The sequence below is a fragment of the Centruroides vittatus genome, unplaced genomic scaffold (genome assembly GCF_030686945.1).
Source record: "Centruroides vittatus isolate TY-2023 unplaced genomic scaffold, ASM3068694v2 contig_1114, whole genome shotgun sequence".
In the NCBI taxonomy this organism is placed as follows: domain Eukaryota; kingdom Metazoa; phylum Arthropoda; class Arachnida; order Scorpiones; family Buthidae; genus Centruroides; species Centruroides vittatus.
Window position 1 is genome coordinate 88,262 of NW_027120716.1, and position 12,648 is coordinate 100,909.

The following is a 12,648-nucleotide window of genomic DNA, read 5'->3' on the forward strand; positions in this document are numbered from 1 at the left end:
GTGTTGCCAAATACACAAACAATAATGATTTTAAATTATGAACAATTATAATTGGAAATAAACCATAAATTATATTTAATTTTGGAAATATAAAATTATTCTAAATATTAATTTATAGAAACTTTATAATTTTACATTTAAAAACATATAATTAATTTCAAATTGTTTCGCTTTTACATTAGCAAATGATTTCACATTTTCTCGTTTTTAATTATGGATTTGAATGGAGTTTCGGGTATCACTTCAACGGAATTTTCATTTGATAGCTATTTTATAATGAAATGAATATTAATATCGCGCTAATATATTATCGATGTTTTATAGAATTGTTATTTTTAAACACTTTCTTACGATGAAAATATTGAGTACGTTCGTTAAGTCAAACGAGTTAAACGAGAATGACATCATCGTTATTCTTGTTTCGTTAGACTTTTCGAACGATTCGTTATGACTAAATGGCTGTTTCTAAAATCGAGGATATGAATGTTGCTAGTGCAGCCTTATCCAAAATATTTTTCTTAGGTTGCTTCGGATGGACAGTTATTTCAATCATTTCACTTTTTAATTCACAATTTAAACACTCGAGTAGATCTAGAAACATCGATATCGTCGGGCGCCACGATAACGAAGTAAACTAACTCTTTCCTTCGTGAGCTTTGTTAGGGTTTCGTTCAATACGTCATCACCGCGGAGCGTGCGCACTGAGCGAGACTACTACTTTTCGAACGATTCGTTACTAACGCGTTTAAAAAAGCAATTCCTAGTTATTTCGTACGGTTTTGAGTTATTTTCTACGTGAGACTTTTTTATGAGGTCCCTATCCACCGCATAAAAAATACTTTTTAATTGTGTTCGAAAACTATTTTTTATAGCTACTCGTGAAGTTTTGTGCGACTTTTTTATGCGTTTTCTTTTATGCGGTCCCTATCCACCGCACAAAAACAGGTTTGAGTGTACATCTCAAAGACAGTACCTATAGAAAAATACATAATATACACTACTCTCACATAGTTTAGAATGTTCAGTTGGCTGCCACTTATCCTGTCTGCAGTTCTGCACTCATTTCGCTTTCCTCCGCTTATCTGCAGAAAATCTAAACAATCGAAGGTCGGTAGACTTACTTTTACAACTAGGTGCCACAGAATAACCCATTGTTTAACGTTCTGAGTACGTATATACGTAATAATAGTCGACTCACGCAGGGACCACGTATGGTGATCTCTACCGATATGCCCCAACATGGCCGCTGCCGCATAGAATCACGGGAGCGTGTCCTGACTTTCTTATACAGACCTTGGCTTGTGCCAACGATAGATCTGACACCTAGCGGTATTAGCGCGAACTGCATAATGGCGGCTGCTATGGGTATAGTTTGTTAGAATAGAAAGTGTTTACCCTATCTAATATAGGCCATCGTCAGGTTTAATATTATAAATGTTCCAAAATGGAACGTACCGTTTTCGAATATTTTACATATTTAAAATTCAAAAAATAATTTAACTTTGAAATAAATGGAAAGAAATGTGTATATTAAATAAATAAATAGACAAATAAAACACAGAAAACAAAGCTAAGTAAAAAGAAATAATTTAAGGGTTTTTAAATGCCATTCTTTTTTCTATTATATATTTCCACGCTGTTGGAAGCGCATTAGCATCCATAGCATTTAGGCAACGGTTTTTCATTTTACTTTTATAAATTTCCACCTTTTCCATTTCCAACGCAATAGATGGAGAGTGCACCGTTAAATGACTTTAGCCTCTTCCTATTTTACAATCGCTCCTTCAGTCTGTGCTATAATTGATAATATTGTGTTGTGTCGTTTGTCAAAGTTGTATCAAATACTCTTTTTTTTATAAAAATCGAGAATGATCTATAAAAGAGCACCTGATATCTGTAGCTTGCTACGGAACGATAAAGACAGTGTAAAAAAGAAAAGTAAAGCTGGGGTATATAAAATTCCATTTGAAAATCAACAGTTAAGAATCGAAAAAGATTATGTGGGTGTGACTAGAAGAAACCTGGCGGTACGTCTGCGAGAACATACATACAATTTTGATAAAGGACACAACACTATTAGCAATTATGGCACAGACTGAAGGAGCGATTGTAAAATAGGAAGAGGCTAAAGTCAGTTAAACTTTTCCATCTCTATTCATTGCGTTGGAGATGGAAAAAGTGGAAATTTATAAAAGTAAAATGAAAAACCGTTGCCTAAATGCTATGGATGCTAATGCGCTTCCAACAGCGTAGAAATATATAATAGAAAAAAGAATGGCATTTAAAAACCCTTAAATCATTTCTTTCTACTTAGCTTTGTTTTCTATGTTTTATTTGTTTATTTATTTATTTAATATACACACTTCTTTCAATTTATTTTAAAGTTAAATTATTTTTTTAAATTTTAAATATGTAAAATATTCGAAAACGGTACGTTCCATTTTGGAACATTTATAATATTAAACCTGACGATGGCCTATATTAGATAGAGTGAAAACATTTGTATAAAAGAATTTTAAGCTCAGAAAAATTAGCTGTGGTGAAACTGAAGTGAATTGTTTGCTGAGAAAGAGCTGGATAGATGTGAAGTTATCAGTTTTAGTATTTCCTCTCCTTCTGTAAGACATCTTTTTCGATCAGCCACATATTCTAAAATGTCACAAAGTGTAATCATCGTGACTTAAACAACTACGAAATCAACTAGGATTAATGTCGGATACAAATGCGAATAAAACGTTTTGACTACAGAGAGAAAAGTTATTAAAAAGACAACACGCAAGTAACTCTCGTACGTTGTCAAGCACGTTATACCCTTCGTGGCAGCCATTTTGGTCGACTCATACGCCACCTATATTTACTGGCACAAGCGAATTAAGAATGTGTTCGCTACATAAAAGATGAAATTCAGGTACGGCCTTTAGTAATGCCAAATGCTATTTCATTGGCAAAAGACTCTTAATGCGAGCCTACATGTGAGCAGATAAATTAAATGTTTAAAGTCCTCGTGTTACTTGCCTGCAAAAACGATTACTTCGTTTATAATCGCTCATTTCGTACTACATTGGGTGCGTTGCTTGGTAATGCTGTTTTAATACTGCCTGATAAGAAAACAAATGACATAATTCGTTTTAAATGAAAAGAATTGTGCCATTAGTAAGCTTATCCAGTTTATTCTAAAAAACTGAACGATCATAACTTCAAACAGAAATATGCAAATTACAGAGATGTGCAAAAAAATATGCATCACCCTAACATTTTCGGAAAATCTGATAACATTGCGCAATAATCTGATAAAGTTGCATCAGCTATCGGTAAAATTGAGTTTTTTATTACTGCAACGCGGGAGTGATTGCATCGTCTGTTCGGTGGTACAAAAGCGCCGCGGAGTGATCAAGGACATTGAAAGGCCCAATATCTATTAGTGCCAGCAGATGTTATGGCCGCACAAATTTTCCTTTTTGATTGATATTTGTTTTTAATGCCTCCTTTTGTTTACGATAGATACAGCAGTCAATCTGCCTTTTTCTTTGCACAAGTTTTGTTAGGAGCTGTTTTATTCGAATTCAGTCAATTAAATAAATATGTTCTGTTCACAGGAAATTTTCTTTATTATTAACAACGATTCACGGTGGCTTTATGCAGTATGCTTACTGCCTTCAGTATCTAACACAGAATGCAGCATGTGATGAGATTTTTGCAACCTCTGTACACGTAACGTATAAGTAAATAATTGCCTGGGCGTAGCCCAGGCTACTTGGGTATCATTTTCACCTTTTTCCGAGTTTTTAGAAAAACATTTTCACGTTAGATTTTGATGATTTTGTGTGAAGATACTCAGTGAAATCCTGACGTGTGTATAAATTACATTTTGAAAAATATAATTAACTGGCAAAAGATATATATTTATAAAACGAAAGTGTCCACTTCGCCTCTTTGACGGTTAATAACAAAAAAATCATTTCCACATTTTTGGGTGCTGTTTTTCTTTTTGGAATATAAAGCAACACAGTTGCTTGATATTTTCCCATAGATTAGTGAATTTCGGTTGAATTACAGAAAAGTTATTTCTAGGAAAAAGAAATAAATTTAAGTCTCTCATTCCCACTAGATGGCATCACGTTACTTAGCTCTTCAATTGCATAGATCTAATAACGAGAAGCTTCTGGAACAATGCGGACCTTTTGATTTAATTTTTATACTAAAATACAGTCGATTCCGTTTAATTGGTCCACTGGTTAATTGGGGCAGCCGCTTTTTCCGGTCAAATCTCAAAAACCAGAAACCAAACTAATAAACTAATACATAATTTACACGGTTTTTTTTAACTTTTTCCGCCCTGTGGGCACTAAGAGGGCCTCTTTTAGAAGGCCCATTATGGGTTCGGCCAGGCCCACAATGGGGCGACCGGGTGGTGAGGGACGGGGCCCGACATATCCGAACGGACCACCCCCCGAAAAATTCCTGGGGATTTTCGACCCGTTCGGATTCGATCCCGGGTCCCCCAGAGCGGTAGGCTGCTCGGCCTCGACCGCTCGGCCATCCGGCCGTCATTTTTTACACGGTTAATTGGGACAACTTTTCGCTTAATTGAGACGGTAGCAGAAAAGGAATTTAGCAATATTTTATATATTTTAGGGATTTTCAGTGAATATGTCAACACTACCTACACTAATGTGTTTATGTTTTTTTTTAAACTCTCCTCCCTGGGGGCCACTTTTAGCTAGTGCATTATGAGTTCGGCCAGGCCAGCAATGAGGCGGCCGGGTGATGAGGAACGGGGTCCGACATATCTGGACGGACCACATCCGAAAAATTCCTAGGGATTTTTCACGCACACTAATGTCGTGCAGGCCTAGTATTGGTGGAGACAAAAATTTTGCTTTTCGCTCGGGAGATTCGGATTTTCCAGACGGGGTGAGAATACGTCCCATTAGCGGGATGTATCGAACCTGTCTGAGGCAGATCCTGAATGCGAGCTACTGATCCTGCTCCAGGTTGGATCGGCTTAACTCCTTCCTCTTATCCCACCGAAAATTGTTAACTTTTTTGTAACTATTTCAAATATATATATATTTTTAGTCGTGTCAAGCAACTCGCCAACGTTATGTTTCAGAAGTCCCTCAGTGGAGACTGGACAAAATTTCGAACGTGGATGCTTTTAACGAACGACTCCAATTTATCCAAGACATTTTCCGCTTAAATGCTTACTGATTACATTTTATTACTCTTTTATTTCTTATTTATTAGTTTTGTTTACTTTAGTTTAGTTTAATTTTATTACATAATAAGTGAGGGCTCGGACCTTACATTTAATTATTTTCAAAAGTTTATTCAGTTCAGTTATTTAATTAAAAAGATACCATAGGTACAGTACATAACCGGTGCCGTTAATACATAACCGGAGATTATTTTCAAAAGTAAAATATTTGATTATCTGAAATTAAGAATGTTTTGTTATTCTTTTTCATTTTTTTCGATCAGTCTTGCAGTCCCTAGCAATCTGCCGCCAGCAGTGGGCCCGCTGGGCGGCTTGGCCATTCCTGCATCGGTTCTTGGCTGGCCAGAAAAGTCTCAAAAAATGCAAAATATCAAAATTTAAGTTTACAAATAATGTATTTTATTTGTCTCTTTCTGTTTTAAAAGTAAAGAATAGCGTCGAAATAAAAATTTTGATTTTTTATTTTACATATTTACTGTTCTTCTCACTTGTAGTTTTATCCTGTTCTTCAGGACAAACAAAATAATGGCTGTTCTTTATCACTCGTATTTTGTTCTCTGGATGAATATGATTCTCTTTAATCCGAGCAGAAAATTGATATAACATATTTTCATTCAAAAATATATAACGCACGTATTTCGTACGTCCTTTAGCATCACGAGGAAATCGTCGTGAAAGTACATTTTTCCCGCTTATAACATCAACAGCATCTACAAAAACTGAAATATTTCCTTCTTTGCAATGTCATATCGGAAGAAGAATGTCAGTAACGAAGAAATCGTGTTTTGTAATTATTTCACATGTAAATCGGGTATTACTAGTAACGAGAATATCTTCATCAGTTTTCATAGAACTTCGGTTTATATAGCAATACATAAGAAATACATATAACATAAGAAATACAATTACAGAGAAGAGAGAAGAAATATATAGGCCTATTACAAAAACAAGTTCGTAATATACAGGGTGGGCCAGCGAAAACGAAACGGCAGAGTGTTCGTGTTCGTCCAAGCAAAGCGCTCGGACAGGTCGATTTTACTCTCGAGGGGACATCTTTTGCAATAAAGTTTTTGCGATTTTGAATACAACAGACAACAAAAAATTTTAAAAACTCATTTATTTTGTATTAACTAAAAAAGCATTTATTTCGAAAAAAATGATTGTTTAGTTAATATTCAGAATCGCAAAAACTTTATTGCAAAAGATGTCCCCTCGAGAGTAAAATCGACCTGTCCGAGCGCTTTGCTTGGACGAACACGATCACTCTGCCGTTTCGTTTTCGCTGGCCCACCCTGTATATTTCTTCTCTCTTCTCTACTTCAGCAAATAATATCAGGGGAATTAGATGTAGACGTGGATGACGATGATTTTCTTATTAGTTGAATTTTTTCGTCCGTCAATACTTTTTCAGAAGTGACAAAACGTAACGTTGAAAGCATTCCGGTCGTATTGCTAGAAATCTGGTTTTCGGTAGATATGGTTCCATAATTGTTCGCAGATCGGTTGTTTTGTTTACTTTCGTCTCAGCCCAATAATAAACAGTACGGTACACGTCTGCTTCATTTATCCATTTATACATGGGACGAGATACAAGAGTGCTTATTGTACGTTCATTACAGTTAATACAATTTGATTTTTTAAACACTTTATCACATTCTTAGTCGAATCATTTCCAACATTCGTATCTAATATCGTTATCGGCAACATCGCATGCAAAATCGTAAATATTAAATATATTCTGTTTATTCATTATTGATAGAATATATTTACGTAAATGATTTTTCAGACGTGTTATTCTATATATGCTACTGAAATTATGTAGATATTTTTCATTATGTAGATCAGTGTTTCTCAAACTTTTTGAACCGCGACCCCCTTTCTGCACTTAAAAATTTCAAAGGACCCCCGAAGAATAAGTATGTGTGAAAAAACATCCCGGTGGGAGGGGGTTAGGCTCGTATTTAAATATTTATATTATTTTTATTATTTATATGTGCAATTTATTTAAGTAAAAATTATTTTATATATTTTTTATTTCTATTATTTCTAAACATGAATCCATAGTAAATTTATAAAATATTTGAAAAAATTGATCTGGCATCAATTTTTCACGACCCCCTTGGGGGTCGCGACCCCCACTTTGAGAATCGCTGATGTAGATGATTTACGAAAAATAAGCAAAACTTTGATTTTATTTAAAATGTAATATTGAGTACACCCACTTGAGGGCTAAGCGAATAATTCGCTTTAATTACCTAGTGTGAACGAGTAGTTAATCTTGTTTTCGACAATGCGACTTAACTTAATTCTGCTTAAATCTTAATCCCGCTTAAAATGTACAGTGTGATTTTGGATTTAGAGTATGTTTGGAGTTTATCCATGTTAATCCCATATCTATTTTTTGTTTTATTTTAAATATTAATTATTGTAGTTTTCATTTAAAAAGGAGCTATGATATATATTATTCACAATTGATATTGTGTTTATTAATTAATCAGATATTTATTATATTGGTAATTAGGAAATGTTTTCATTCATATAATAACAAAAAATTATTTAATTATTCAAAATTATATTTTCTGTGATCAGAAACTTTGAATCTTATAAACAAAATGTAACTTTTATTTGTTTCGGTGCTGTACCAATTATAAAGGAGCCATTTGCAAACGCTTTGGATTTGATGCGTTGTAGTAAAATTTCGTATTTTCGATAAAATTATTATTTATTTTGTTTTTATTTATATGCTCTTTTACGGTGGTGGTACATCGAAATTCTTAGAAAAGTTCCCGAAACTCAATTCATTTTCCTCAAATGATGAAAAAAAAATTCATTATAGTAACCGAATATGTGACGTCACCGCTTAAAGATTCACCCGTCACAGAAAACATCACAACGCATTTAGATTTACTTTTAAGTATTTTCATTTTGAAATTAATAAATTGAGAAAACAAATTAAGTTACCAGAACAAGCGATATAAATAAAAAATTGCACGTAAATTGCGAAACAGGTTAAGTGTTGTTATGGAAATAATTGTTATTAGGTTAAAAAGTATTTAGAAATTTAAGGATCCACAATATGGAATGAAAAGAAGAAAATGGAAAAGAAGACGGCCTCCAACTGCTACCCACATTACTGATTTAGATGCAGATGTAGAAGTTGCGCCCTATTCTGTTTTGCACTAAATAAATATCGAAAAATTAACAAATAAGAAAACTTAAGCCACAATTATCATCAAAGTCAATAATTTTATTTACAACTAAAAATCTTTGCCAGTAAAAAAGCACTATACAGCATCTGTAAGGCGACCTTCTCACGGAAAAGTGTATTAAAACAATAACATTGATTATTTTAGATTATCTGTTTACCGACAATCACATACAAATTAAAACTCGGTATGCTTTCGTCACATCAAACATAGAAATATAATTTCAGAAGAATCCGTAAAATGTGCTTATGTGTATAAAATGCCAACTTGCGAAATTTACAAAAATGCACTTAATATAAAAAGCTTCAGGATTATCCTTCGTGTCTATTTTACACAGCTATATTCCATACGTGGAAATTTCTATTTTTTAAATGATATTCTTTTTACAAAGTTGACAAAATATGCAAAATTTTACGGCACAAGTCGTATTCTAGGACTCAATCATGTTCCAGTTTTTCGATTTGGTCCACGTCTTCCGCATCCAATCGGGTGATCTTGCGCTCTGAAACAGAAAATTCGTCACGTTTAAAATTTTCATTCGTGTTCAAACTTAAAAATCATCTAACTACTAAATTAAAAGTTCAAAAATTTACTAGGAATTTGCTAAAGTTTCGGCCAAAGAATTGTACTTGCAATTACTTTCTACATTACACTTATTTTAAATAGTATTTGTTTAAATTAATTTAACAAAAGTCTAAAAATGAAAAATATTTTTGAGTGTGCAGTATAACAATTAAAATATTTGTTTTTCTGCACACATTTACGTGTTAAAGAAAACATAAAAACCAGTATAATTATCACGTTTCACTTACTGAAGCAATCTTCAATTTTTTCTAACATGTCCATTGTTCTTTTTCCATCTATCATATTTATGGCAATTCCAGATTTTCCGAACCTCCCTGTACGCCCAATTCTATGAAGGTAGGTCTGGCAATCCACGTTACCATTCTGATCGACGGGCAAATCAAAGTTTACCACTAAAGTAACTTGTTCGATATCAATACCTATGGAAAAAATTGCATCTTATTAATATTATGTCGAAGTGAATGCAATTTCCATTCATTTAACAATAATAAAAACTCGCATACCTCTCGCACAAACGTTGGTTGTAATGAGGACCTTCACTTTTGCATCTCTAAACATCTTGATAACAGCAATTCGTTGCTCGATGGACAAATCACCAGATAAAAGGGCAACTGCGTGTCCCTCTTTTCTCATTTTTTCGGACAACCAAGCGGCGGCACGTCTTGTCTGCAATATTAATTTAAAATATTTCAAGTTTTTATTATAGGAAATGAAATATTTAATGAGTATTTTCTCATTTCTCTGCTTATTACGCAAACTTTTGCCTTAATTATAAATGATATTCAATGGCGTATTAACAATGTTACTAATTTCTTACAAAAACATTTTAAATAAGAACTTAATTTCCGTCTAATTTTCCATAATTAATCATTTTAATTAATTCGCAATTACTAGTTTACAATATACACAAATAAATAAAACTTACCTGGCAAAATATAATTGCCTGGCCAATGGATAAAACTCCGTATATATTCGATATTGCATCAAATTTCTCCTCAATATTCCGGCAAAACACGTAATACTGTTTGATGTTGTTCAGGCTCTCGTCTTCTTTCTTCAGCCGTATAACAACTGCATTAGGCACAGTTAATTTGGCAAAAGCCATAATTTCTTCGGTATAAGTGGCAGAAAACATCATCATCTGGCACTCGGGTGAAAGTTGACTGTTAAAGACATAAACCGTTAATTCTCTCATCAACCACTCGCAGGACATATAAAAGCTAAAAATAACTTTATAGATTATAATTATAGAAATATGTCTTGTTAATGTCCTGGGCGAAGACTCTCTTTTTAATTTTAAACAGGATTTCATTAAAAAAGGTCAAGATGCGCTTTAACTTACTTGTGAATTCGGATTGATTGATCGTGATGACCTTGGGTGGCGATCATGATATCGGCTTCGTCCAGTACAAACACCTTAATTTTCTTAAGGTCGAACATTTTGAATCTCCTGCTCCAATCTAAAACTTTTCCGGGGGTTCCAATGATAACTTGCTCCGATATCTTTTCACCTCTGACCACTAAAGGCAAAAAATAAGCAATTATTATGATTACTTTTGTAAACTTAAACTTCATAAATGTAAAGATTCGAGTGGCAATTCTAGACCGATTCCGCCCCTTCTCGTTATCCAATACTCATCAGTGAAGCAGGAATATTGGTGAGTAAGAGGCTGTCGGATGGATCGTTACTCAGACAGAAAGACGATAATATTTTAAAACAAGACTTACGTGTTTGTCCTTTTACTGCAAGACGAATTCCAATTTTCGGACAGAATTTTGTCATTTGCTTTGCAACACATCCGGTCTGTTCTGCTAACTCGTAGGTTGGTGACAGAATTAATAACTAAATTCGAAATAAAATGAATTCAATTTACAAACCTTTTTTACTCTTAAAGTTTCTATTTGCTTTCTAAATTCAATGTTTTGACAAGTTTCTTATATTAAATAAAATTAACATAAAAGATTACCTGTGGAAATCTCTTATGTGGATCCACTCTGTTCAAACCGGCCAGCAAAAAAGCGGCAGTTTTTCCTGTCCCACTCTGAGACTGAGCGATCAGATTTTGAGCTCTGTTTTATGACAAAAATTATCGCAATTACATACTTTATAATTGCAAACTGCACATATACAAATAAAGTAGGAAAGTAAATGTACTTACGGATCCGCAAGTAACGTTGGAACTGTTGTTTCTTGTATTTTAGATGGCGCATTGAATCCCATTTCGTAAACACCTCTCAGAAGTTCTGGACGCCTGCACATATGAATAGAAATGTGTAACTTGTTTTATTATGTTACTAAAATATAACAAAATAATTGTAAAAATAACAATTGATGAGATATTTTATTCAATTTATAGTCAAAATACGTTGAAATTTCTAATTGTTTACTATATTTTGTTTACGTTTTAAAGTCATTTTCTTCGCGTGTTATATTTATTTACAGAAATATCCAATAAAGAATTGAAAAACTCATCTAAAATTATACTGTTTTAAACATAAATATATAGCCATGTCAATTAATACTATAACGAATAACACTTTTCACTTAAATATGGGATCGAACATAATATTTATTTTAAAATGTTAAAAATTACACTTACAAGTTTAATTCTTCGAAAGATTTGACGGAAAATAAAGGAGAATTTGGATTCTTTCTCTCAACTTCCAGATTTTCAGAAGTACGAACAAGTTTCGTATGTAAAAATTTTCTCATTAACGATGCCTCCCCAAGGGAAATTTCTAAAAACATAAGGAAAATAAGTCTAAACATATTCAATTTCTTCAATAAAATAATATTCGTATAATACGGTTAATCACTTTAGCATTAATATCTGAAAAATTGCAAGAATTTAGAAAAAACAAAGAAATTTAATGGGTTTAAACCAGTTCATTGCTAATTTTTAAGCGATAACAATAAAATTCATCGTACCAGGTTCATTGGGTTCGCCGCTAACAACTGAATTTTCAGTAAAACTTTTTGCTGCAATGTTTACCGTGGGTACCAAGTCATTTGCAGATTTGATCTTTATACTTTCAATCTGTAAAATATAATTAAAAAATATAATAATGTTCCTAATTTTTTGTCAATCTTACTAATTTATTTAAAGAAATTAATTGATTTATTTTTTAAGTTTGTTTTTAACCACTTACCTTCTGCGATAAACTTTTCTCCTGGTCTTCTGCCCGTAGATCCCAACGTGCCATCTTTCCATCCATATTTAGCTTCCAAATAACAGATTAAAAGATATTTTAAAAAACTTCTTCGATCAGACAACTATCGAAGTGAACTCCGTAGATTCTGGCTCTCAACTGACCAACGTCTGACAAACGTCACTTCTCTTGAAAGACAGACAATGCCACCTGGTGTCAAAAAGTTATTGTAGAGGCTCGAGACAAAGCCTCTTGGTACCGTGTGCAAAAGTGTGCCCCGGGTAATTCTTACTTTTAGTCAGTTAAACGAACTAAAGACCCCTTAAGCAAAACACCTGGAGCTAAAAATACGCACAAGTAGAAATGTGTTTAATTAAATGGCCTTTTCTTTTCCACTAAATAATAATATACTTAAACGCACGAGGCCTTAATTGATCTATAACCTTCGTAGGGTGAGGCGATATACATGAATATCTTTAGCTTTGAATC

At 33.3% G+C, this 12,648-nt stretch overlaps 1 protein-coding gene across 1 annotated transcript; it reads right to left on the reverse strand.

Moving 5' to 3' along the window:
- Window positions 1-8,789: 8,789 nt before the first annotated feature.
- On the reverse strand, window positions 8,790-12,266 carry LOC136977419 (DEAD-box helicase Dbp80-like). The gene is made up of 11 exons (XM_067272895.1): window positions 12,160-12,266; window positions 11,939-12,047; window positions 11,610-11,748; window positions 11,169-11,261; window positions 10,977-11,079; window positions 10,738-10,852; window positions 10,352-10,529; window positions 9,935-10,172; window positions 9,513-9,675; window positions 9,237-9,428; window positions 8,790-8,926 (listed from the first exon to the last, which is right to left on the reverse strand). Exons 1-11 carry the CDS (start codon window positions 12,223-12,225, stop codon window positions 8,862-8,864), a joined length of 1,461 nt encoding a protein of 486 aa, XP_067128996.1. The 5' UTR covers window positions 12,226-12,266; the 3' UTR covers window positions 8,790-8,861.
- Between the last annotated feature and the right edge of the window lie 382 nt (window positions 12,267-12,648).